This window comes from Siphateles boraxobius, unplaced genomic scaffold, assembly GCF_051911475.1.
Source record: "Siphateles boraxobius isolate OS27281-9 unplaced genomic scaffold, OSU_SipBor_1 12, whole genome shotgun sequence".
NCBI lineage: Eukaryota > Metazoa > Chordata > Actinopteri > Cypriniformes > Leuciscidae > Siphateles > Siphateles boraxobius.
The window spans coordinates 20,332,490-20,360,166 of NW_027508722.1; the positions used below are offsets into that span (position 1 = coordinate 20,332,490).

The 27,677-nt window shown below is 39.2% G+C and overlaps 1 protein-coding gene across 2 annotated transcripts in view; it reads left to right on the forward strand.

Annotated features, from left to right (window-relative positions):
* The window catches only part of chrnb2 (cholinergic receptor, nicotinic, beta 2), a 51,287-nt gene that overhangs the window by 14,228 nt on the left and 9,382 nt on the right, over nucleotides 1-27,677 (forward strand). Inside the window, exons 2-4 of one of the 2 annotated variants that reach the window (XM_077210786.1) lie at nucleotides 10,945-11,090; nucleotides 15,131-15,175; nucleotides 26,081-26,190. In XM_077210786.1, the coding sequence (XP_077066901.1) occupies nucleotides 10,945-11,090; nucleotides 15,131-15,175; nucleotides 26,081-26,190 (301 nt within the window). Of the gene's footprint in view, nucleotides 1-10,875; nucleotides 11,091-15,130; nucleotides 15,176-26,080; nucleotides 26,191-27,677 lie in introns of those variants that run through there. The other variant, XM_077210777.1, reaches the window with a different exon arrangement.

Consider the following 27,677-nt stretch of genomic DNA (forward strand, 5'->3'; position numbering starts at 1 on the left):
TTCGGATGTGACATGCACACTTTCTTTCCAGCAAACAAGGCATTTGTGACATATTCATCAGCTCTAAGAATATGTTGTTTCTGGAGTCCGGACTTTGTGCGATCTTCATGATGTGTAGAAGTAGGACAATCTTGATCATGTCGATGGATGACTGAAGGTTTCGTAGTCTCTGCGTTGTGAATTTGTTTTTTTTAATCCTTTTGTGATAGTTGGCTCGGAAGTGGGTCTAGTTGTTTCTTGAGGTTATGTCTTCATATGCAGACGAGGAGGTCGGTGCATATGGTTCTCGGGTCAGCCATCAAGTGTTATCTGCACAAAGGAAGAGAGAAAACAAAAGACAGGAGAGCAGTATTTGTTCTAGGGTTGCACTTTTCTGAGTCTGCTCGACAGTAGAGCAGTATTGGTTCAAACACTAGGGTGGTAAATTTTCCGAGTCTGCTATTGTTGTTCCTTCTTTCCCTATCTCTTAATTATGACACCTAAAGAACAGTGAGGTAAGGATGGACTAGGATAGGGCCTTTGAGGGACGTCTTCACCCCAGGGTTAACCTCCGAAGCCTGTTGCGTTCAGTTCTTCCCGGGGCTCCTCACTGGTTCCGTGTCCTAACCTATCCCTGTAGGTGGGGGAACAACCTTACAGTGTGTACAATGAGTCCAGGTTTTCCTTCCCTGACACAATACTGCAGCTGCTGTAATCAACATCACTTGATGTGGCCCATGCCACTTTGGTTCTAATGGAGGAAACGTCTTTGTACAGATCAATTATTGATTCAGGAGGCATAATTTTCTTCTGTGCTGCACTACCTGAACACACTTGTACAGTTGCATAGAAACAAGCCTGTTTAGCTGCCATATCAGCAAGAGCATTACCTTTAGCTTCTGTAGTATTAGTTGTGAGATGTGCTTTCACTTTGATCACTGCTAATTTCTTTGGAAGTTTCATGGAAAACATTAGATCTTTCACTAATTCAGCATGCTTAATGGGGGATCCAGCAGAAGTTAGAAACTGTCTGGTTTGCCAAATGACACCAAAATCATGAATTACCCCAAAAGCATATCTGGAATCTGTGTAGATATTAGCAACTGATCCTGAAGCTAGCGTGCATGCTCTTGTTAGGGCTACTAGTTCTGCAGCTTGAGCTGAAAAATGATCTGGAAGACGTCCTGAAGCTAACACTTCCGTGGTGGACGTTACTGCATAACCTGGTCGTCTGTTACCTTTTTCTTTTACTTCACTCCTAGGTGTATATGTAAGCGTAACACAATCGTGAGTAATTTCTCCTTCATCCTCTAACAAAACTTCAGTCATAGCAGACATCATACATGAGGACGGATTCGTGACAGGTGCACGCTGTAAGACAATATTCGGCATTATTGTGGACACTGCATGAGGGCTTTTTTTTACGTTTACAGTCTGACCTAACACTATTAATGATGAAAAGCCTGTGCTGTAAAATAACATTTAAGGCTGTGAGTCTACTTTAACCAGTGTCCCCCAAAGGAAAACTGAGATAGTCACTTTCCTTTTGTTCTATTAAACAAAAACAGAAGTCTTTTATCTCTGTTGTAAGTTAGTGGGGAAATTAAGCACTCACAGCCCAACTGGTTAACAACTAAAACAGCTGCCCAACGAGCTTAATGACGAGGGGAGGGGCTGCTTCAGAGCAGCCAGCAGGCTGAGCAGAAGCTGAGTTACATTGTTAGTTTCTCTAACATTCTTTTTTTTTTTTTCTACACTCTTTTCCCCAATGTCCATGTTTACCACAATAATAACAACTGCTGCCCTCTCTCTTAGGACATTTGCGTTTCTGTTGCTTCTATGCGTTGACCTTAAAGGATGCTGCTGCAATTTTCACTCTTGCCTTGACATCAGAGTTTCTTTCCCAAGTAACTAAACTGTCCAAGTTGTTTTGCAGGGTTCTAGTGACCCATGTGACATTTAAGAAATGCAATGCATTTCTATGCTCTGACCAAAGACCATCACACCACGTGCGAGCTAAGGGGCCATTATCATTTAACACCTTCTCTGAAGTGTCCGCTATTCCACTGTATGCAGCAGCTGACTGACAAAATCTTTCTGTGTACTGACTAACAGTTTCATTCTTCTTCTGTACACAACTAGTTATCTTTGACCAGTCCACTTTTGGTCCAACAATGCTTTTTAACACTCTCATAACTCCCTCTCTCAAGTCATCTTTTCTGGAATTTTGAAACTCAAAATAGTTTACAGCATTTTCAAAATCACTGAATTCTGACTCAGTCAAGATCTGTGATATTAGCTGGGTGACTTCAGCTAGAGACATATCGTAGAGCCGCATCTTTCTGGACAATTCTCTCCTAAAATCAGAAAAATTTCTTTGCACTGATGGCAAATTTTCAGCGATTCTCTCGATTTCTTTAGGACCTAAAGATAATTTGACTGCTTGTAGCTGCAGTATGGGGGTTACAGATTGAACAGAGTCAATCCCTTTTGCCCTAGTCTGAGCCTTTTGTCTTGCTCCACACACTTCAAATGCATTTACAACCTTATCTATCAAACCAGAATTTCTAGTGTTTTCTAGTCTACAGAAAGACTGTAAATCAGGATAGCTTTCATCTGACTGTTGGTCTTCAGAGTCACATTTGGTTGAGGCCTGATTATGGCTCACCTTTGTCTTGAAACGGGACACTTGAGTCTGCAATTGTTTGTTTTGTTCATTTAACGTATCAATACACCTAGTTTGTTCTTGTGCAATGGATAAGCTATATTCTCTATGGCAACAGATTATGCCTTTCATGTTTTTCTTTCTGATACATGCACCTAACACCTTCTTGCATTCTTCAATAGACCAAACTTTGTCTGGATCAATACCAAATTTCTTTGTCAAATTCAATCTAACTGACTGCGTCACTATGGAATCAATTTTCTCTCCTAACAATGACTTGAACTCACTGTCTGTCCATAAAGGGCTAGCTAGTCCATTTTTCTCAGTTGATGGAACTAGCCTAGCATTTCTTCTAACCATTTTGTGGATTTCTTTTGTTACCACACAATCAAAAAAAAAAACTTCTCTGATCAACAGAGGGTATACTTGTTAATACAGATCAAATGTTGTTAAACTTCCTTGTTACCAACACATCACAAACTATTAGCATGTTACGCTAATCTTCCCTAAAAGAAAAATGCAAAGGATCTTTCACCTTCTTAAATTTTAGAGGATAAAACAAACAAAAACACTAAATCTTCTCTGATCAAAAGAGGCTACACTCGATAACAGTTAACCTTCCTTGCCCAGAGCAAAGGGTAACACACAAAATATTAGCACGTTACGCTAATCTTCTCTAAAAGGATATGCAAAGGATCTTTCACCTTCCTAACTTTTAGAGGATAAACACATCCCTGTTTGAACAGAGGTTCACCAATATTAACACGTAATGTTAACCTTCCCTAACTTTAGAGGATACCTTCTCTAGCAACGTAGAGGCTTTACTTTCATCTTTAAAATAAACTTTTAAAGGGTAACTTTGTTAGACAGACACTGCAGCTGTCTGATAACTGTTCTCTGACGGCGCAGAGATTTGTACTGGTCTTCAGTGGTTCTTTGAATAGAGTGAAACTCACCAAATCGTTGTTTATACGGAAAGGATTCCGTCTGGAACTCAATCAAAAAAAGTTTGTTCTTTGTTGAGTTTTGAAGTTTCAGGATTCAGTTCTGGAACTCAGTCTTTGTTGAGTGGAGATTTCAGTTCTGGATTCAGGTAAGATTCTCTCTGGAATGCAGTCAGATCTTTGAGCTTGAATTCCAATCTGGATTCAGGTGAAGTTAATTCTATCCGGCTCATGGCACCATCTGTAGTGATCTTTTTCTTTGTACAAAAGTTAGAAGCTCAGACCAGGAGACGGTGGAAGTTTTCCAAGCAGAAGTTCTTTATTGCTTGTCGGTAGCTGCAGTCATTCCAACATCGTCTAACTAAGGGAACTTTACATTGTAGTTTATATACATTTCAATGGGGAGGGATTACATATAGGTGGAGACTTCTCTGAAACGAAGCAAATGTAAATAAGGTATACAGATTGTGGAACCTGCTCAGCATGAGACACGAGAACAGGAAAGGCTTAGACTTCTCGTACTGAGACGAGAACAGGAAAGGCATAGACTTCTCGTACTGAGATGAGAACTCCAAGACAAACGGTCTCAGTAATAAAATAGCAGATGTTCAAACTTGCTCAGCATGAGTTCCACCCGGTGAGACGCAAGAACAGGAAAGGCCTAGCCTTCTCGTACTGAGACAGTCAGGAATATGATGCTGGGAACCTCTACCGTTTGCAGATATTTTCTGGTCTCATCATTTATAAACTTTCTCAATATAATATACTATTGTATTGGAAATCTAAATTAAACATTTAAATAAAATTTGTAATCCTACAGGGATCAGTAAGATTTATGTTTTTGAAAGTCTCTTTATAATTTGTCTGTCCACACTAGACGCGACGGGAGTGCGAGATGTGTCAAAATCAATCAAAACCCACAGCCAATCAGAACAGCGTGTGGGCGGAGTTTCGCGGCAAGTGTAGGTAAAGCGGTAAACTAGGTTTCTTTTTTTTGCAATATAAAACTTTTTACTGTTACTTTCTTCTGATCAATTTAATGCTTCCTTGCACACATACTCTCTCCATAAAGCAAATATATATTCTGTATATATACCGTTTACAGCATACAACACTGGTGCGTGGCCACTCCTCAAATGAGGACTCCCTCAAGGTGAAAGGTATAAGCACTTTGACATAATTTTTTATTTCTAACTTATAAGGTTGCTCACTAAATGTAATCAAATATTATTGTGACAGTTCCTGTTTTGTTTGTTACTGCAGTTTACAGAATAAAAATTAAGGAATAAAATGTGGGCCACCTTTAACCTTCAGCAATTATACTAAATTAATTTTTTTTTTAAATTGAATGTGAGGGTACAACTTAACTAGGAGCACAAACGAGAATAATTAATTAAACACAGCTGAAACCAATATAAACAAACGGGAAGCGGGAAACCTGAACAAAGGAAGACACTTGACTAATGAAAACGTCTCAGGTTACGTATGTAACCCTGGTTCCCTGAGAGGGAACGAGACGCTGCGTTGAGACGCGGTGGGAACGCTCTGCGTGATTGCGTCGTGAAGCACGTGTATAATCAGTCCAATGGAAGAGCTAGACGTCATAGGCGGATGACGTCATAGACCAGGAAGCTATAAAGCACACCTGAAAACAGACCGCGACAGCTTCTGGAAAAGCCTGAAGCAAGTCGATCAGGGCATGCAGGAAGTATGGCAGGAAAACGCAGCGTCTCGTTTGGGAACCAGGGTTACATACGTAACCTGAGACATTCCCTTTCAAGGGAGCTCGAGCTACGTTGAGACGCGGTGGGAACCCCATACCCACTACGCCATAAAGACAAATGCCCGTTCTGTGTGAAGTCCTTGCGCACACTAAGAAGCAAGCAACCTAGCCCCAGGAGTGGAGAGGTGTAAGTCATAAAATCTGACAATGTATGTGGTGAGGACCAGCCTGCCGCATTACAAATGTCCTGAAGGGGAACACCCGAAATTAAAGCCTAGAGGCAGCCATACTCCTGTAGAATGGGGCTGAACAGCCATAGGTGAAGGCTGTCCGGCCGCTTCATAAGCAAGTGAGATAGCCTCAACTACCCACTTGCTCATCATCTGTTTAGATGCCGGGCAACATATCTTAGGTGACCCGAAGCAGACAAATAATTGTTCTGATATACGCCACTGAGCAGCTCTGTGGACATACGCATCCAAAGCCCGGACAGGGCGTAACAGATTAAGTTTTTCCTGATCTGGGGTATTAAAGGTGGAGGGCAGAAGGCCTGCTGCACAAATGACCCTCACATTTAGTAGGGACCTAGAAATACAACCCGACCTGGGGTGAAGAAATACTATCACCATAGCAGTTGCAAATCCAAGTACGTGCAGGCCTCAGCCTCATGTACCACGGAGAAGACGAAATTAAGGATCTCTCCTAAGAGATAACCCAGTAAAGAAACATTCATACAGATATCAAGTACTGTACCCACGGGGCAGAAACAAGATTCAGAAGGCGTTCTCTGCACCAGGCAGAGAACAGCATATTTAGTCTTCTCGTGGAGGAAGCTCTAGACTGGAGTATGGTCTCCACAACCTCGGTCGAGAGACCTGAATCTATGAGCTGGGCCCCCTCAGAGGCTGAGCCCACAGTATCCACAACTCCAGAGCTCCCAGGAGCAAAGATATCGGGAAAAGCGTATAGGTGTGGCGGCAACCACACCTATTACATCACATCCAGTCCAAGCGGAGCTGGATGCGTGGGGGAGAACCGCAAGGGCAATGCATTGTACAAGCGATGCGAAAGGTCGACTTGTAGTTTGACCGAAGTTCTCCCTAAGAAGCTCCACCACCTCGGGGTGAAGTCTGCATTCCCCGGGCCACAGCCCCTGCCTCAACAGGATATCTGCTCGGATATAAGAGACCATCAGTGTGTTGTCCGGACCTTTCGCCGAGCAACCACTCATGATTGCCCCCGACTTGTGAGGGAAGCATCCATCGATAGCATTATGCGTCGACAAGAAGCCCCCAACACTGGGCCTGGGCGAGGAACCAAGGTTCTTCCACATGACCGAGGCACGAAGGCATAGCCGCGTGACCTTGATCATGCGAAAACGGATTTCCCCTCGGAGAAAACCCCTTGATCCTGAGACACCACAGCAGGGGTCTCATGTACAGAAGGCCAAAAGTAACTACGTTGGACGCAACTGCCATGAGCCCCAGCCAAAGACCTTTCACCGAGCGGCCACTCATGACCGCCCCCCATCCTGTGAGGGAAGCATCCGTTGATAGCGTGACGCGTCGACAAGAAGCCCCCAGCACTGGGCACAGGACGAGGAACCAAGGTTTCTTCCACATGACCGAGGCACAAAGGCATTGCCGCGTGACCTTGATCATGCGAAAACGGATTTCCCCTCGGAGAGAACCCCTTGGTCCCGAGCCACCACTGCAGGGGTCTCATGTACAGAAGGCCAAAAGTAACTACGTTTGACGCAACTACCATGAGCCCCAACAGTCTCAGAGACTGTTTTGCAGTGAGTGATTGACCTAGTTTTACATTCTTTACGGCTGTGAGAATCGCAGAAATACGTGCAGGAGACAGACGTGCTTGCATTGTTGTCGAATCCCATAATACACCTAGAAAAGTGATCCTCTGAGCTGGGAGGAGTACACTCTTTTTGGTGTTGAGCCGCAACCCCAACCCCCTTATGTGAGACAGAACGACATCTCGATGTTGAACTGCCAAAAGCTCGGACTGAGCTAAAATCAACCAATCATCGATATAATTTAATACGCGAATGCCCAGGAATCTCGGAGGAGCCAGAGCCAGAGAGAGGGGAACCAGTCTCTCAAGACTGGCCTCTGGATTTGGTTGAACAGTCACTACGGTGCCCTGAAGCGGCGAACCGGCAGGGAACAACCGAACTGACCGTTCTACGACCCTCCTCGGAGGATCGTATGGGGACGCTGACACCTCGGTGCCCTGAACGGCGAACCGGCAGGGAACAACCGAACTGGCAGCGCTGCGACCCTCCTCAGAGAGTCGCACCCCAGTATAGTTTATCTGTTTTTGCACGACGCAATTCTCGAATAGCGTCAGTGCTGACAACCACACATTCATCCATGTCTTTATAATTCACCCACCAGCGCTGCCTAATAAAATTTTTCTTTATTTATTTAAGATGGCTGGTGGGTAACGTCGGGGTTAAAAATTATGACGCTGACTCGGGAGAGAGAAAGCTAGCAAGCGTCTCTTTAACCCGAGGCACTGTCATACCATAATACTTAATATCCATAGCATTACTATAGTTAGATGTTTGGCCATTAAACACATAAAATAGAAACCGGCTTATTCCACGATCTCGACACCTCAGTGTGGACACCCGACGAGGAGGCTGAGATACAGAGTTTTTTTGTTTTTAGATATATTTCATCTAATAAACTCTCTTTTTCACTCTCATAATGTTCAGCTGGCCAGAAATATTTAACTAGCAACAGCACTAGATAAACTTCCTTTTAAAGCTCTTTATTCAACAGAGTTATGAGCTGACTTATTTATTCATTTATTGAAAACTCAAACATCTGTCTTTTTCTTAATATCTTTATTTGTTTTGTTCTCTTTTTATTTTAAACAAAACACTAACGATACCAATTCCTCGGAACTGGAATCGCCAGCACTGGATCTGGCAGGTGAAAGCTGAGATAGGGCGGGGCCCGTCCCCACCTTCCGCCGTCAGATCCGTTTGCGAACCCCAAAATGCGAGTCACCGCCGTGCATCGGCAACAGCAGGGCCCACGTGGGGAGCGCAAACCGTACCGTCCTCCTCGAAGAACGCCCGGCGGGAGCGGAGCGTCCTCACGGACAGCTTCTTGCAATGCTCACAGTCAGCCCACTCGAGAACTGACTGTGGCATGCTCCACTCCCAAATAGTATTTCTCTTTAGCTGATGTGTGTGTCCCCACCCGTGATATAACGTGGGCAAGGAACAACACGAAGCTGCTTGCTCTCTTTTGCCATAATATATATATATATATATTGCAACTTGACAGAAAACAATAAATATGACAAGGACAGAATACACAGATCGCTTGCTGAAGGCAACGGAAGCTGTCGCGGTCTGTTTTAAGGTGTGCTTTATAGCTTCCTGGTCTATGACGTCACCCGCCTATGACGTCTAGCTCTTCAATTGGACTGATTATACACGTGCTTCGCGACGCAATCACGCAGAGCGTTCCCACCGCGTCTCATAGCAGCTCGAGTTCCCTTGAAAGGGAACAAACAGAAACATGAAAACCAAAACTAACTGAAAATAACATGACAACTAGATTAATTTTGAATGTTGCACATGAATTGAGTGAATTTATGAATTTTACTCATAACCTAGGCTATATGTTTTGGATTTGCTAAATATGTTGTTGATTATGTTTGTTTTAAAATATGTGTGAATAAACCATGTGTTTTTATCATTTCAAATTTTTTGAAAAATCAATGATTGCCCTTTCCCTTACAAAAATTTGCCTGGAGTGCATGATCTCAAAATGCTTATTGGTATATACTGTACCCTTCAAATAACACATTAAATAAACTGAATTGTAGCTGGACCTTAACGTTAACAAAAGTAATTAAGAAAAGAAAATAAAAAAACCCCTCTAAATTACATGTTTAACAAGAAGTGTCCCATTTACCTGAATTCACCCTAGCATTGAATGTTGCCTTCTTGAGCATCAAGACAAAAGTTTTTACTCTTTTGTTTAAAAAATGCAAATTATGCTTCTTCTTCATGGCAGTCTGAAAAAAAATGCGTTTTTTTTAATGTTATATATATATATATATATATATATATATATATATATATTGTATAGTTATGTAAAACTTACTATTTTAATTAATATAGCCTAAATAAAGACAAACAAGCACACAACTCACAAAATCATTCATCTCACTCTTTCATGGACTTTTTTTAAAGACAGGAGCAATAAAAGAAGGAAAACTGAGCAGAAAAGAGATGCTGCATTTAGATAGAGACGGAGAGATTTAGAGCGATGTGCAGGTGGACATGTGCACATAGGAGAGCAGAGGAGAAAGAGAGAGTTTATGGTGTGTGATTAGAGTCTTCATTGATCTGTGCCGTAGAAACATCATTCCTGTCCACTGAACACAACAAGAACAAGCCAATAAGAGGCAGGGAGACAGAGACAGAGAGAACGGGATGGATGAGTAGTTGGAGAGAGAGACAGAGGAGATTTATTATGCTGACCCTGAGAAAGGAGAAAACAACAAGACGGGAGAAGTGAAAACTACATCCATGCAGAAGACAGAGTAGCAATAGGTAATATGAAAGAGAATATTTGTTTTGCTTGTTATAAGAACTAGAGAAGTGCACAGTCATTTTCTATCTAGTAAAGATTACAAATGATTCACATTCTGTGTTGATTCACATTTGGTAGTGAAGATTAACCGCCATATGGGCCCTATGTAGCAAATAGACCGAAGTAGGGAAAACGGCTTTTACTTGATTTGATGGATAAAGCAATCCCGCTGGATTGATCTGTAGGTGCTATTAGTCAATTGCAGTAAGCATGTGACAAGGGTTTTATAAGCGGGTGATGGGTGTTTGTCTGTCACTCTCATAAACAAAGAAGATTTGAGTCAGTGCTTTTCTTTTGTCCTGCCAAAATTAATAATAAATAAAATAAATGCTTTTTAGCTATACCTAAAGCAAGCAGTAACAGTTTACAGATGATTGACAGCTTTTACAAAAGAGTGAGCCTTATTGGGAATTATCAGACCAACTATGCTTTCAAGGCCCCCGCCATTTGTAGCTACACAGTCTATTTTGTAACATCACAAATTGGATCTTGAAACAAAATTGTAAATAATTTAAAAGAATATACATTATTAACAAATCATTAAACAATTTTAAAGAATATACATTATTAACAAAAATTACTTTTACAGTTTTTAGTGTTTTTTTTGTTATTTGGAGGGATTGAAACTGGAGTATATTAAAATATTTTATTTTTTGTAATAATTTGTATTGCCTAATCATAATAAAATATATCAACTTACATATCTTGATAATTTGCATGATCAAAATATCAATAATTTTTCAATAAATAATACATTTCATTTAAGAAATATGAAGTTGCTTGATCATGCTTTGCATCATTTACACTATGGTTTCCACGCAAAGTTACATGAATTTTGTTATAACAGATTTCTGTTTCATATAGCTGTTCTCCAGAGAGGAGATGTTGTGTGTTTTGCAGCTGTCTCAGGTTTAAACAAAACTTCACAACAGATGCCACATCAAAAAATGGGAATCTTTTTGAAATGTGGGATGTGTATTGATCTACTGTATCTTACAGGCAGTGATGGGGCAGATACAGAAGAAAGACTGGTGGAGCATCTTCTTAATCCAGCCCACTACAACAAACTGATCCGACCAGCGACTAATGGTTCAGAACTGGTGACCGTGCAGCTGATGGTCTCGCTGGCCCAGCTCATCAGTGTGGTCAGTGATGACTACTTTTGTTCTTTCATATTTAAATACAGTATGCATATTAATAAAGGTTTCACTAAACTGTTTTGACTCTGGCTTTGTATAAATAAATACAGCCACTTAATCTTAATCAAGACACTTGTTGTCACCTTCAAAAGAGTTAGCAGTGACTGAGATGGAGCATTTAACAAAAGCCTCTTGTCTATTCAAAATTACTTGTATTTTCAGATTTGGACAGTGTTACTATGCTTCTTACTTCGGTAAGCCCACTTAGGTCTAAAATGGAGTGGTGACATCATGCAGTTAGCTCTGAGGTCTCAGTATTAGCATGTTTTTTTTGTTTTGTTTTTTTGTAAAATGTTGTCAGTATGCTGTAGGCAGTGAGTATGGACAACAGGAAATAGCCATCTCGGTTCCCACAGGTGCAGCAAATTACCCATGCTTTCTGACCACTCATCATTGCTAACCGCTCAGCTGTCAGCCAATTACATGCTTCCTTCATGCTTGTAATGCACTGTAAACCAGCAGCTCACTTTCCTGGGCTGAAAGCTGAAGAAAAGCAGTGTCATTCCTGTGTAATTTATCTCTGGAGGGGGCAGGCAAGGGTTTCTTAATGCCATAAAAGAACCATTATACTCAAGAATGTAGCCTTTGATCAATAAAAACAGATTCAAACCATTAAACTTTTTGTACATGGTATTATACTATATATTTTATTATATTTCATATTATATTGAATGCATTTTAATGAATTCAGGAACATAAAATAATCATAATTCATTTTAAGTGCTCCTATTATGCTATTTTAATGTTCCTAAATTTGTTTGCCTACAATAGTCACATGTATCCCCACATGTAGGTAAAAAAAAACACTTTAATTTTCTCTTAAAGCTGCAGTAGGGAGTTTTGAGAAAATGTTGACTTAGCCTGAAAATTTGAACAAGCACAGCTTACAGGTCCAACCCCCTTGCTCTCTGCTGCACTACAGCCCTCCCTCCACAGCTCCTCCCCCACAGCGGAGCCTGCCGTGAACGCGCAGGCTAGTAAGCAGGACCACCGATGACGGCGGATCATAAACAGTTATGGAACATTCACTAATAGGGATGAAACATCAACAATATGCTTTACATTGACTATGGCCTGCCCATACTTTGACTACAAACTTGGTCCTCAAATCATTATGTATTTTGCAATACATGTAACTTTATAAGGTTGCACTCTTTCTATAAGTTATAGCTACTAAGATAACGTTAAAGGATTAGTTCACTTTAAAAAAAAACTTTTGCTGATAATTTACTCACCCCCATGTCATCCAAGATGTCCATGTCTTTCTTTCTTCAGTCGAAAAGAAATTAAGTTTTTTGATGAAAACATTCCAGGCTTTTTCTCCATATAATGGACTTCAATAGGACACAAACGTTTCGAGGACCAAATGACAATTTCAGCGCAGCTTCAAAGGGTTTTAAACGATACCAGACGATGAATAAGGGTCTTATCTAGTGAAACGATCGGTCATTTCAAAAATAAATAAAAAACTTTAAGTTTTATAAGCACAAATGCTCGCCCTGCTCTTTTCTGTGATGCACGTTCGTGATCCTGTTCGAACTCGTTCATCCAAATTAACAAATCTTTTTTCGAGTCATTCGTTCGTTGAATGAACGAAATGACTCCGAAAAAGACTCGTTCAAAATGAACAAATCTTTTTTCGAGTCATTTCCTTCGTTGAATGAACGAAATGACTCGAAAAAAGATTTGTTCATTTGGATGAATGAGTTTGAACAGGAGAGTCACGAACGACGGTACCCGCTCGCGCTGTGCAAGAGAGGGGTGATCAGCGCGTACACGAGCGTGATTGACACTGCTAAGACATTCCTCCTGGCACTGATTGGTTGTTTCTGACCGGGAGCGGTGTATTTCTGCAAATGGCAGTAGGACCACAGGGAGGAGCCAGAGGAGCTTGATTTTTTTTTACAGATTATCTGTCTCATATTCTACTTTCAGGATATAATGAGAGTTTTAACAAATATTTGTTTACAAAAGCTACCTACTGGAGCTTTAATGTACATTGCAGCATGTAAGGAACTCAGCTTTTTGGAAATATTAATGATCAATAATATCTTGTTATTATTAATTATAAATATTTGGGTCAGTTAATTGGATTAACTTGATGTGGCTGAATTAATATTACAATCAATTAATCAGTTCTTCCAACGAACTCTTTTGATTATTAATTTATTCTAATAAAGGGTATCTTCCATGGCCACCGAAGAATAATTATTTATTCGCCTGTACAGTACTTTGAGCCAGTAGCAAAAACCGTGATCGTAAAGTGACTTGTATTGCAAACAAAAAAGAACCAAATACATATTATGTACAAGTTTTATTAACTAAATATAGATATTTATATGAATATAAATAAACTAAACAACATACACAAATGAATACATAAATAGGTTATGTATTTGTAATGGGAACAATTCTTGAAGTTGTTGAAAATTGAAGTCGTTGATGGTTCCGGCAGTGTCAAGTGGAAGTTGGTTGAGCGTTCTCTTTCTCCAGGAACGCATGGCTGGTTTGGTCAAGGCCTGGGACTCTGTTGAGGCCACGCCGAGCACCCAGGAGAAGTGAGGAAGCCGGAAGAGTGGGTGATTGGAGTCGTTGTTGGTTGGAGTCTTTGTTCCAAAACTCTTGAGATTGTCCTTGGTTCTTTGTGAGAGAGTCATCTCTCTCCTGCCTGAGCCCATATCTGGTTGGAATCGAGGCCTGCTGGGCCCTGGGGCCCCCGTGGAGGGGGAGGGGGTTCCCAAGTATCACCAGAACAGTGTTGCGGCTGGATGAAAGAACTAAGAGAGGGAGGTCACATGTGGACTGTCTCTAATAAGGCCTGGAAAAGATCCTCCCCTAAGGGTTGAACTCGACCAATCAGAAAGGTGACATGTCTGAGAGGGAAAGTGGCTCTTAGTTGATTTACGGATCTTTGCCCCTATTATGATTATACCTTCATTAATGTTCAGATAGCTATAACACATCCACACTGCATTCTAGAAGAAGGTGATGTACATCAAAGTGTGAGTCATTAAATGAGCATTAATTAGGTAGGAGCCATGATACAGGTGAGGTTACATTGATCGTTAGTTGGTTGTATACCAGGATACATACCATAATATATACCTAATAGTACACGAGACAGTAAACCATTTACACTGTTTCTTTCACAGTTTTATGCATGTTCATTTATAGATCAGTTAGTCTATGATTAATGCAGCAAAGTCTGTTTTAAAGAGGTTTCTGTTTCATAGTCTCTCTCTTGAGTATGTGGCCACATTCCTCGGAGGTCGTAAAATCTCCTTATCATGCCCTGTAACATGACACTGTTTCTGCCCTTGTGTTTGTTCATTTGGGCTGTGTGAGGAGTTTCATAAACCTTTGTATATAATGAATAATTAGTATGTGTCTGATTTGTCCATACCCTACAAGCATCACATCTTTTCACAGTGCCTGAAACGGTTCCATAGTGGTTTTAAGTCTCTATCAGAGCCGGCTCTGGTCTCTATGAACCCCCTCTTTACGAGAGCTTACTCTGCTCTGATTGGTCAGATATTTCAGTCTGTTATGATTGGCCTACTGCTTACAGCATGTGTCGGAAACGCCATTACTATAACTGCATTTTAGCTCCAGAGGCTGATTAGCACTTGATACTTAGTGATACGGTCAAAATAAACGTTGTTCGTGGGCAGCCAATGAAGACCATATGCTGACATTATGCAAATTTGCTACAAAGCTACCTAGCTTCATGTTGGAAGTAAGACTGCAATATCATTTCAGACAGTCCAGAATCGGTTCTTTCTTTTAGGGAGTTATTATTTGTCGTGCACTTTAGATCTTTAAATCTTTGCAGACCTTTATATTCACAAACGGCTATATTACACACTAATTGAAAGGTCATATCTGATAAAGTATAATGGGGGCTTGATAGGCAAATTATTTATCACATTTTAATTGATTATGCAGTTTGTGTAAACTTTTACCTTCCTCTGTTTTTTTCTACACAGCATGAGAGAGAACAGATCATGACCACCAATGTCTGGCTCACACAGGTCAGTCTATTCTTGCATTATTTATGCTCCATTTTATTTTCCAGATGTAAAGTGTTTTTACACCCCCCCCCCACACACACACACACACACACACACACACACACACACACACACACACACACACACACACACACACACACATTTGTTCTTCTATCATGATGTAGCTGTTCCATTGGTTTCTATTAAAGATTACATTTAAAAACTTTTATTAAATTATTAGTCTTTTTTAAGATTACGTTTAACTGAGCATTCACAATTACATTAAATATCTAATATCAACATGTACCAATAATTAAAAATTCCCCACTATAAATAAATTTATATCATCAGTGATTCAAAAGCTACTACACTGTAAAAATATTTTTCAAAGTTGAAAATAAAACAAAGTTTAAAGGTGCAAAACGCAAGTCTCTGAGTTTTTGCAGAACTACGCCCCCTCTGGCGACAAGCGAAACTGCAACCATAGTTGTGCACGCTCATGGACCACACGCACACGCACGCATGCGCGAGCACGAAGTGTTCATAACTAAAGGAGCATCTGCCGCACAGATCTTTGGTGTACAGCCAAAATGTCTTCAGTGGTAATAAAGTTATAAATCTGCAAGTCATTTCAAAAATATGGAAGGAAAGACATTTGAGTAAATTACTCTTATGTGTGAGGGGAAAAACGGGGGTAGTAGAAAACTTTGTTTATGTTTTTACTGTATCCACCTATGATTGTATTGTTATGAAAACACGTTCATGAACAATATAATTGATTACTTCGCAAAAGCTCAAAATAATAATCATACCATACACAGTTGGTCAACAACGTTCACTCAAATGTCTCAAGGTAATAAACAATCAAATGTCACCATGACGTTTTCATAAAAGCCAAACAGGCTAATCCGCCGAAGACTTGCAGGGTTCAGCCTGTTATTGATCTGCTAAGTAGAATATTCCAATAAAAATACATCCTTTTTCTGTTATAATTTACTCAAAATTTCTGTCTAATTATCGGTCATTTTATCAGCATGTTATATCACACTCAAGAATCTTGAACTGTTTTGCTAATCACTAAACTACATGTAGCGCTGATTTATTTAGTAGATATTTTGACAGGGACAATACACACTGACAAACGTTAATGTGAAATGTGTCAATACTTTATTTAGTAAATAGTTAGTCTGCTAAACAGTATGAGTAAAGTAAAAATATTTACCCCTTTACCATTGTATTTCCCTTCCTGCAATGTTCAGAATAAAACATGTATTTTATCACAATACCAAAATATTTTACGTTTTCCTCGTTTTGATAGAATACGAGCTCCCACATACTTCATATATACTACATACAAAATGTACCACATTCACGGGAACAATTTACTATTTTTACCGAAAAATACAATATAGCCAATGCAACGGCGTTCTTCCTTGTTGGTCAATGACATGAACACCTTAGCATGTTAGCAATGGACACAAGGCTGTATCAAACATTAGAGACTGGGCTATATCTTACCGTTTTATCAAGAAAAAAGCCAACTGAGGATCCCGTTTGAGACCAAGAGCAGACCGGAGATCTCTCCATTTGTTGAATGCCTTCCCGAGGTAGACTCTCGTCTTACTCCGACGCCTGTCTGACTCCAATTTGGACCTTTTGGTGGCACTAGACGACAATTTTCTTTTCTTTACTTTACGTGGAGTTTGCGTTGGGGTTTGGAATGGACTACAAGCCGGTCTCTTTGAATCCATCTTCTACCTTTGACGCACGAGTTGTCTTCGCTGATGCGGAGAATGGCGGCGCCGGCGAATACACAAACCTGCGAGACATAGCCTGGTGAGCGTGAACGCGCATGACGTCACGCCCAGTCTCAAATTCGAACCCGAATCCCTCTTATTTATTTTACTGTACAGGATTATAGAGGCAATTGCAGTGATCAGAGAAGGGCTCATTCAGTCCATCAGGCAATTGTTTATGCATGTATGGGTTAGAAAACGTGTATTTTTAACATGAATTGTTGCGCAATGCACCTTTAAGGGTAATGCTCAATGTTCTTGTTTTTTCATTTACGTGTCTGTGTTTCTTGTGTTTCGTTTTAGTTTATCTTGTTAATTCCCTTGTTTGTTGTCTTAGTTACTAATGAGTTTCACCTGTGTCAAGTTTATTTGCCTTTGTTTGTCCCCTGTATACAAATCCCTGTGTTTCAGTTGTTCCCTGTTGGTTATTGTCTTTAGTATGTGTGTGGATTATGCTGCTACTTATTCTGGTTTTCTCCGATGTGATTCTCTGTGTGGATTTAAGAATCAACTTGACTGAATAACCGACCCTCAGCTATGAGTAATACTATGGATTGTAGTGATGGTAGAAACAAAGCTTTACATAGCTTCGAATTAATTGAACCAATTGCTTCGCAAAATGATTCACTGTTTCGAATCGTTCAAAAGTATGGTGGCCGAGAGAGCTCAACGTGCTGCAATCTAAAGAAGACGCATGCAAATAGAAAAAAACGCATGCAAATAGAAAAAACGCATGCAAAAAGAAAAAAATGCATGCAAATAGAAAAAAACACCAGCAAATCAAGAAAACATCTTCATCAGTTTCAAAGCACACGTGTACTCCAAATACTCACAACACAACAAAATACAGAAACGCGCTGCAAAGGCTCACAACACAACCAAATACAAAAACGCGCTGCAAGTAACACAGACCACAACGGAAAAGTTTCCGGGGGAACCAAATAAGTGACGAACCCAGCTGGGACGTGCTTACAGCAAAGAACTGATTTTGACAAGAAGTGAAAGCCTATATATATTTTTTTATAAATAAACTATAATTTTAAAATAATATTGTAATATATTGTATATAGAAATTATATTATATTGTACTTATACTTTTTTATAGTTCTTATACTCTTTGCTTACAGGTCAAAATTCTATTTTTTTTTATTTATTTTAACTTTTTTTCTGCAAAACATACAGAAATTAATTTATGACATACAACTTGTATACAATATACAAAATGTATTAACAATATGTCCAATGTCATCAGAAATGAGAAAAGAACAATGAGCTGAAAACTAAAATAAATAAAAAAGATAGAGAAGAAGAACATGAAGGAAATATATTAATCTTTACATCAGTTACACCAGAGCCATTCTCTCTATGGCTCTGAGTTACACTATACAAATTGTTTCATGTTATGTTTAAATTTTCATAAAGAAAAGTTTCATAAGAAGGTGTAGGTAATGTAGGGTCCACTGTTTTAAAGTTGAGACACTGACACACAGATATATAATGGATATATAAAACGCATATTTTAACAGTTTTTTTGTAAAGTAAAAATAAATTTATTTGCAACTGTTATGTTAACAGCATTATATTTCTGTCCTCAGAACAGCTATTCAGCTGATGGACAACGTGCTGCGTTGTCATGGGAACATCCCATGTGAAAATAATTACGTTGGAAGTAGTCTTTCATTGCTCCCTTCATCAAGTGCGTTCCAAACGGCTACATAAATGGCACACTAGTGCCATGCTCACTCCAAAGTCCCACTTGAAGAGCTCTGCCGTCTGCCCTTCGAAGGGAGTAGGGCATAGGCATAATCCACGTCCCAGCCGGGTTCGTCACTTATTTGGTTCCCCCGGAAACATTTCCGTTGTGGTCTGTATTACTTGCAGCGCGTTTCTATATTTGGCTGTGTTGTGAAGTTTTGCAGCGCGTTTCTGTATTTGGTTGTGTTGTGAGCTTTTGCAGCGCGTTTCTGTATTTTGTTGTGCTGTGAGTATTTGGAGCACACGTGTGTTGTGAAACTGATGAAGTTGTTTTCTTAAATTGAGGGTGTTTTTTATTTGCATGCGTTTTTTTCTATTTGCATGCGTCTTCTTTAGGTTGTCGGCCACCGTTCAAAAGGCCACAAGCTGGTGAACAACAAAAACTCAGGCCAAACATGTATAAAAAACCTTTTACAAACACATTGCAAATGTTTTATTAAAAGTAAAATCTATCAAATTCAATTAACTAATCATCTACTAAGATTAAATATCAAGTGTCTGTATAATATGTGGTCTTTTATCAATTTTGAGGGGCTGTTTTGTTTGTTCCATGGCTCTGTTAAACAGGCCAATTAAGAGACTATTACAGTTTTTTTACAATCGCTATGACGATTTTTTTAATACTTTTAACAAATTTCCTAAACTCTTAACGCATCAACACACCTACAACACACAATTGGTAAAACAGTTAGTTTAATATGGAGCTAATAATATGACAAAATGATTTGAATTTGAATTGTGTAAATTTGAATTATTTGCAAGTGTAATCTAACAAAATTGAATTTTAGGTGGTAGTTTAAATAGTTCTGAATTTGATTTTTTTTTTTAAACGAATATTGAAGATTTGAAATTTAACAAATTTAAACGTTTTTATGGCTGAATTTTATAGACATGTATTTTCAAACAGCTAGTTTTTTTGTTCTGAATTCTTATACTGCAAATATTCAGTTTAAAAAAAATCAGATTCAAGTTTTCAAGATGAAGAAATTCGGAACTTCAAATTCAGTTTTCTAAAATTCAATCTCAAAAATTCAAACTCAAAAATTCAGATCTTACAGAAAGTAGGTCACAGGTCATCCACAGGGAAGAGTAGATGATCTCAGAAAAATCGAACAGAGCATTTTGGCCAATATATTCGCCTGCCCCTCGTCCTTACACAAGGTGTTTTTGAACAAAATCGTATCCCTAGTCAGTGGAAGCCAGAACGCAACGCCCAATATGTCAATATTCACCATTTAATGAACGCGTTTCAACTGGCTTACAGCTACTAGATACTCCGACTGATGCATGATCAAATATACATGCATTCCGCGTCATCTTGTCTGATTCGCTTTTTTTTGCCCGTGATGGAGCGCGTCTCGTGGCTCTTACTAAGCGTCACCAGCCACAAGATCTCTCACTGTTTTCATCTACCAGACACTACCAGACTCTCATGGCTCGTCGCGTCAGCCACTAGCGTCGCACCTGCCACAAGATCTCTCACTGTTTTCATTTACCAGACACTCGGATTGATACACGAAAAAACACAAACAGTGCAATCCTGCTCTTATTTACCTTTATGTCATCTTATCTAATATTTTATTTGCTCTTTTTGCCCGTGATGGAGCGCGTCTCGTTGCTCTTACTAAGCGTCACCAGCCACAAGATCTCTCACTGTTTTCATCTACCAGACACTCGGATTGATACACAAAAACAAACAAACAGTGCAATCCTGCTCTTTTACCCTTTTGTCATCGTATCTTATTATTTTATTCGCTCTTTTTGCCCTTGATAGAGCGTGTCTCGTGACTCTTAGCCTACTAAGCGTCACACCAGCCACAATCTCTCACTGTTTGCATCTACCAGACACTCGGATTGATACATGAGAGCACACAAACAGTGCAATCCTGCTCTTATTTACCTATTTGACATCTTATCTTATTTTTTATTAGCTCCTTTGTCCCGTAATATGGAGCGCGTCTCGTGGCGCGCCAGCCACAAGATCTCTCACGTTACAGCGCCTGATACTCTGATTGACATATTCTGAAGGAGAATGTTTTTGACCACTCCATTAAGTTTTGTTTTGTATAAAGCATTTCCTTGAAGTGAATTTCGTTTTGTATAAATTGTATCTCAATTTTAATCAATGTTTGATCAACCAATTTCCTGGATTTAATAAATATAGCAGACATAGGCCTATAACAATAAAATCATGACATTTTTGCCTTGCACGTTCCTCACATGCATGAGAAATATATCTAGGAAGGTAGAAATGTCTAGCCTAGTTTTAAACGAAACAATTCAAAGCGAAAATAAATAGTTTACTCTCAGATTATGTAATCCGTATGAAATGAGCATTTCTAATCTCGGCGCGTTCACTACTGCGAAGATGGCGAGTCCAACTTCATCTTTGTAGCCAACACTGCCACAGAAAACACTTTATGGATGGGTGGAGGTGGTGGTTGTGTCACCCCGTGCCACCCCCACGCTCCCTAAAGAGCCTATCTTCTTATTAATTACACGATAGCTGAAGCTAAGAAAATGTTGAGTTACATCAGGTAGCCTAAATTGGTTGCAGAAAATTGTCATTATTTGAAATCAGCTACCCCCACTCGAGAGTGAATACATGTAGCCTAACTACTTAAAAGGGTACTTAAACAATATTTCATAAACCACAATGTGATTTTTAAATATTCAGTTTACTCACTTGACTTTGGCATGTTCTGTGACAGACAGTTTGTTCTCCTGCACCATTCCTGGATGACAGGCTGTAAAACAGTGAGAGATCTTGTGGCAGACGCTAGTGGCTAACGCGACGAGCCACGAGACGCGCTCCATCACGGGCAAAAAGAGCATATAAAATATTAGATATGATGACAAAAGGGTAAATAAGAGCAGGATTGCACTGTCTGTGTGTTTTCATGTATCAATCGGAGTTTCTGGTATATGCAAACAGTGAGAGATTGTGGCTGGTGTGACGCTTAGTAAGAGTCACGAGACGCGCTCTATCAAGGGCAAAAAGAGAGAATAAAATATAAGATAAGATGACATAAAGGTAAATAAGAGCAGGATTGCACTGTTTGTGTGTTTTCGTGTATCAATCCGAGTGTCTGGTAAATGAAAACAGTGAGAGATCTTGTGGCAGGTGCGACGCTACTGGCTGACGCCACGAGCCATGAGACGCTTTCCCTCACGGGCAAAAAGAGCAAATAAAATAATAGATAAGATGTGTTTTCGTGTATCAATCCGAGTGTCTGGTAGATGAAAACAGTGAGAGATCTTGTGGCTGGTGACGCTTAGTAAGAGCCACGAGACGCGCTCCATCACGGGCAAAAAGAGCGAATCAGACAAGATGACGCGGAATGCATGTCTATTTGATCATGCATCAGTCGGAGTATCTAGTAGCTGTAAGCCAGTTGAAACGCGTTCATTAAATGGTGAATATTGACATATTGGGCGTTGCGTTCTGGCTTCCACTGACTGGGGATACGATTTTGTTCAAAACACCTTGTGTAAGGACGAGAGGCAGGCGAATATAGCCTATTGGCCAAAATGCTCTGTTCGATTTTTCTGAGATCATCTACTCTTCCCTGTGGATGACCTGTGACCTACTTTCTGTAAGATCTGAATTTTTCAGTTTGAATTTTTGAGATTGAATTTTAGAAAACTGAATTTTAAGTTCCGAATTTCTTCATCTTGAAAACTTGAATCTGAATTTTTTTTAAACTGAATATTTGCAGTATAAGAATTCAGAACAAAAAAACTAGCTGTTTGAAAATACATGTCTATAAAATTCAGCCATAAAAACATTTAAATTTGTTAAATTTCAAATCTTCAATATTCATTTAAAAAAAATCAAATTCAGAACCATTTAAACTACCACCTAAAATTCAATTTTGTTAGATTACACTTGCAAATAATTCAAATTTACACAATTCAAATTCAAATCATTTTGTCATATTATTAGCTCCGTAGTTTCATGCTCAAAATCACACATTGTAAACTAAACTCCACCACTAATTTTCAAAATACAATAATACACTAGCAACAATACACTATGTCTACAAAAACACTGCAGACATGTCTCAAAATCAAATAATTTTTCAAAACACTAACATTTGTTCTCGTCCAACAGGAAGATTTAGTCAATCATAGCACAATGTCATAAAAACACTAACATCAGATGGAATTACAGAAACTGCATTATTTTATATGTGTCAGGTATGCCCTTATACAACAGACAGTATATTGCATTGATCATAGATTGTGTTTTGCACTGCAGTTTCTTTTGAAGCCTCTCTACATTTTTGTTTTGTTGGGTTTAGGTCTTTTGCTGCAGAAATTCAATAATAAAAGACCCATCTCAGAGTGCTTTATAGAATGTACGGTTACTGTAATGAAAAAACGAAGACAGAGACAGAATTGCTGCAATGAATAAAATAAATAAAAATACATTTATATATTTGCATAATTCAATCAGCTGTTTCTCAGTAACAATAGAATAAAATACAGGGGATATATTTGTGTTTCAATTCACAATATAAACAGCTGTTTACCTAGACTTTAGCCTTGGTTAGGTTTAGAACATGGTGTTATCTGTTCTGACATACAGTGTTAAAGCATAGGTAAATTTGCCAGTAAAAATCCATTGTGTTGGTGTTGTTTGAGCTTTTGTGTAAAAGAAGTTCAAGCATTTTAAATTTGTGTTAATTGTATGCATTTTGTGTTAGAGCAACAAGAAATGTGTCAATAGTATAGCTTACACAGACCGATGTGGTGCTAACTGTGTTAAGAGTTTAGGAAATTTGTTAAAAGTATTGAAAAAATTGTCATAGCGATTGTAAAAAAACTGTAACTACTATTATTCATTTCAATTATACTAATGTCTCATTAAAATGTCTACAAATGTATAAAACTGATCAGAGATCAGGTAAAAACTATAGACAATTGTTCAATGGTTCGCCACTGGGGGGTGATCTCAGTGGATCTGCATGATTCATGGGTTCACAGAGATTCCCCCCCAGTGATGAACCATTGAAATTTCGAAACAATTATGGCTTTGGCAGTTTGATACACTCTCCAAATCACTGATTCCATACAAAAGATTTGCAAAGGTTTCAAAGCTTCATGAAGCAGTGTTTCAAAAGCACCCTTCACTATTAGATTGCACTTCACAGAATGGGGAGGAGTATGCTGAAGAGATCTTAGATCTGTACCTTGAGGCGCACTGGGACAACTCTCAAGGCTCTCAAGTACATCTTTTGGAGTGGGATGGATGACATCATAGGCCAGATGCTGCTTGTGGAGGAGGACCATATTCCATTCGTTGACTTCATCAATTTTACCCTCCTGTGGGTGTCTGGATCCTCCTTCAAAGTGGGTGTCATCAGGGAAGACGACATCAACTCCAACTTCCCAGAGCCCATACCATTCCCATACCATACCATCCCCAGCAGCCATCTCCCTGCCCGTTCTAGGAAGCCTCATCTTCCCAGGACCCAGTGATGATGCCTGAGCCTGCCACGGACCCAGAGGTCAAGCCACCTCTAGCCATGGAGCCAGAACTAGCCACATCCTCTATCACAGAGCCAGATCCAGATGCCATATCCGTCCCTAGGCTGGAGCCCACTGCCAGGTCTACCCCAGAGTCGGAGGCGTTGGGGCAATCCACCCCTGAGCCAGTAGAGGAGCACTGGTTCATTGACATTGAGACAGAGCCAGCTCCCCACCCTCATCCCCGCTCTGAACTCAGTATCTCTCAGTCTGTTTCTGATATCTTTGTTGATGACCTAGCCCAACCTGTGATCTCCCCATCCTTTTGTTCCCATCCTCTCCGCTGGCTCCATTTATTCACCTGGATTCGCCCATGCTGCTGACTCCCTCCAGCTATCCTCTGGCTGCTCCTCTGGCCTCCAGCCTATAACTCCAACTCAGCCCATCAGCCCTTCGGCACCGCCTTGGCTCTGCGCTCCCTCAGCTCCACTGTTGTCTTGGGCTCCACCAGGCTCACTTGTCCCTAGGGCTCCACCTTGGTCTCTCATTGTTCTAGTTTTGCCATGGACTTTTTGGCCTCCGGCTGCACCTCAGCCCGCCACCCCTTCGGTTCCACCAGGCTCCTCCTTCCCTCTGGCTTCACCTTGGTCCTCACTCCCTCCAGCATTGCCCCATTCTGCCAGGCCTCCATCTCCACCTCGGATCTACTAGCCACTGTCTCCATCTTGGACTTCCTCCTAAAGACTTTATTGTCTTTAGTAAGTGTGTGGATTATGCTGCTACTTCTCCTGATTTTCTCTTATGTGAATCTCTTTGTGAATTAAAGACTTTATATTATTGTACCTGCATCAAGCGTCTTAGATTGGACCATACACAGCATGACACAAAGATTATTGGAGTACATTTTACAAGAAAACAACTGTCTTACTACTTCAAAATTTTACATTTCATTCAATGTGTTACTTGCATTTCTTTGTAATTAGTTGTGAAATTTACTTGCAACGTAGTAAATTCAGTGTAGTATATACAGAACTACTCATCAAAATCAGTTTGTACAGATACAGTACTCTCTTACACATATCTCTCTTTTTTCTTTTTTGTTCTCCATCTTTCTGTCACTTCCTCTCTGAATCATCTGCTCATGGTCACTATGAACATAGATGTCAGTTGGTAGGAATTATTGCCGCTGTCAGTACAGGTTACCCATTAAACTTTGCAACTATGTGTGTCTTTTCAGCTGTGTGTGTATGCGATTGGTGTGTCAGAGTAAAGAATGTAATATAATTACATTAGTGGTCACTATCTGGTCAAAACCCAACAGGAAGTGTGTTTAATTACCATCATTAGACATTTAGCACTCTTTTTGTGTGCATTAAGATGGCTACCATTAGTTTGGCTATACTCCTTTTGACAGCTCTCATTTGCAGTCTATTTAATCTGTCAGCATTTATGGCCTCAAGTAATTATTTCAAATTTTCTAATCTAGTTTATTAAGACATTTATATTAGTAATGAAATGTGACAGATCATTAATACATAAGCTACATTTACTGCTAATTAACTGAGAGTAGTGGTGTGTGTGACAGATGAACATGATCTTAACAGCATGTGAGGGTTGGTTACACTGCCTGTTCACAGGTCAACATGAAGTGACGGGTTCATGACATAAGGAGAAATATGTGTGAAAGAAGGCCATAGATTTATAGTGTATTTCACGGTTTTCTAGTAGGTGTTGTAACTACATTATCTGGCTGCAAAACACATTTTTCTCCATTGACAGCCATTCAAATGTAGCTGTTTATTCTGCAATTGAAATGAATGGGAATGCTAACAGATTGCTTTTTTCCAGGTATCAAACCCCTACTTGAGTCTATCATGGTTATTTATTTTCACTCTGTCCTCAGGAGTGGCAGGACTACCGGCTAACATGGAACCCAGATGAGTTTGACGGCATGAAGAAGGTCCGTCTTCCCTCCAAACATATTTGGTTACCTGATGTTGTTCTTTACAACAAGTAAGTCTCAAAGATCATCCCATTTTTGGCTCATGAGTATTTACTTATCTAGTCAGATTATTACTGTCTTTATCATATCTTATCCGTTCTTTTCATCACCCATTCGTTTCCTCTGTCAGTGGAGGGTAGATAACATCCCTGCTTATCAGTCTTTATCTCATTAGCAGTGATCCTGTGTCACATTACATGACCTCACTGCAAATAAAGCATGTTCCTCCTCTCTCACTGTCATGTAACGTAGTGGAATATATTTTAAATTCAGCCTAGTTAATACTAGCATCCTTCGTGTGTTTGTCTGTATGTATCATTAATAAACCTTTGTGAGACACACCCACAAGCAGGCCCTAAACGCTGAGGTTTAACAAAATGTGCTTGGCAGATTCAAGAACTTCAAGATACTTTTGAAGTAACAGGGTCAGGCAGTAAATTTGAAAAACACTGTATTAAAACCATAGCCACATGACTTATGACATTATACGTTGGGATGCACAATGTATTGTCATGTGACTTATTTGCTAAAATCATTTAATCACCTAGTTATGGTAAAGTTGGTTAAAGTTAAAAATTTCAAACTTTCAAGATCATGGGTTGGATTCATAGCAATTGCACAAGCCAATAAAGTGTGTCCCTGGAATTCAGTGTTCCATCTGTAAAATGTGCATGTTTAAATGTTTGTTGTCATGATGACGTAAACCCACAAACATTCACACAATATGTGCAAAGTTAAGTTAAAAAACTGTAATGCACTATTTACATGAAGTAATCTCTATCTACAAATTACATCAGTAATGCATAAACCTAGAAAAATATTCCCACCTGAAAAGGACAATTTAGACAACATTATAGCTCTATAATTAAACCTTCTTAAGTAAAAATGGTATATATATATATATCCACTGTAAGTTTTATTGTTACCGTTTGTGACTTTAAAAAGAGACAAGGTTCATTTATTTTACATGATCAACATTAGGGCTGCAACTAACGATTATTTTGATAATCGATTAATCGGACGATTATTTTTTCGATTAATCGATTAATCGGATAGAAATTAAATTAGATTTTTTTTTTATTATAACTAAATAAAACCGTAAATCAGGGTATTTATGTGTAAAAGTGTACTTTAAAAAGTGCAAAAGCCACACATTGAGTTTTACTAATATCAATATTTGCATTGTTTTTAATGATAATTGCTGATGGCAAGTTGACAAACATGATTATTATTAAAAAAATGATATCCAACATATTATGTTTTAACACAATTTTTGTTAAAACAAATTTACACAGACATGTTGTTCAGATGTGAATATCTGAACTAAAAACAAACTAAAAACATCTAAAATATATAATTCATTTAATTTTTATTTAAAATTAATTATATATAAGGAATATAAGGATAAAGAATATAATATATATTATATATATAATATATAAAAGAATATAATATAAGGATAAATTGATTAAATAAATATAGAAAGACTGAAAACAAT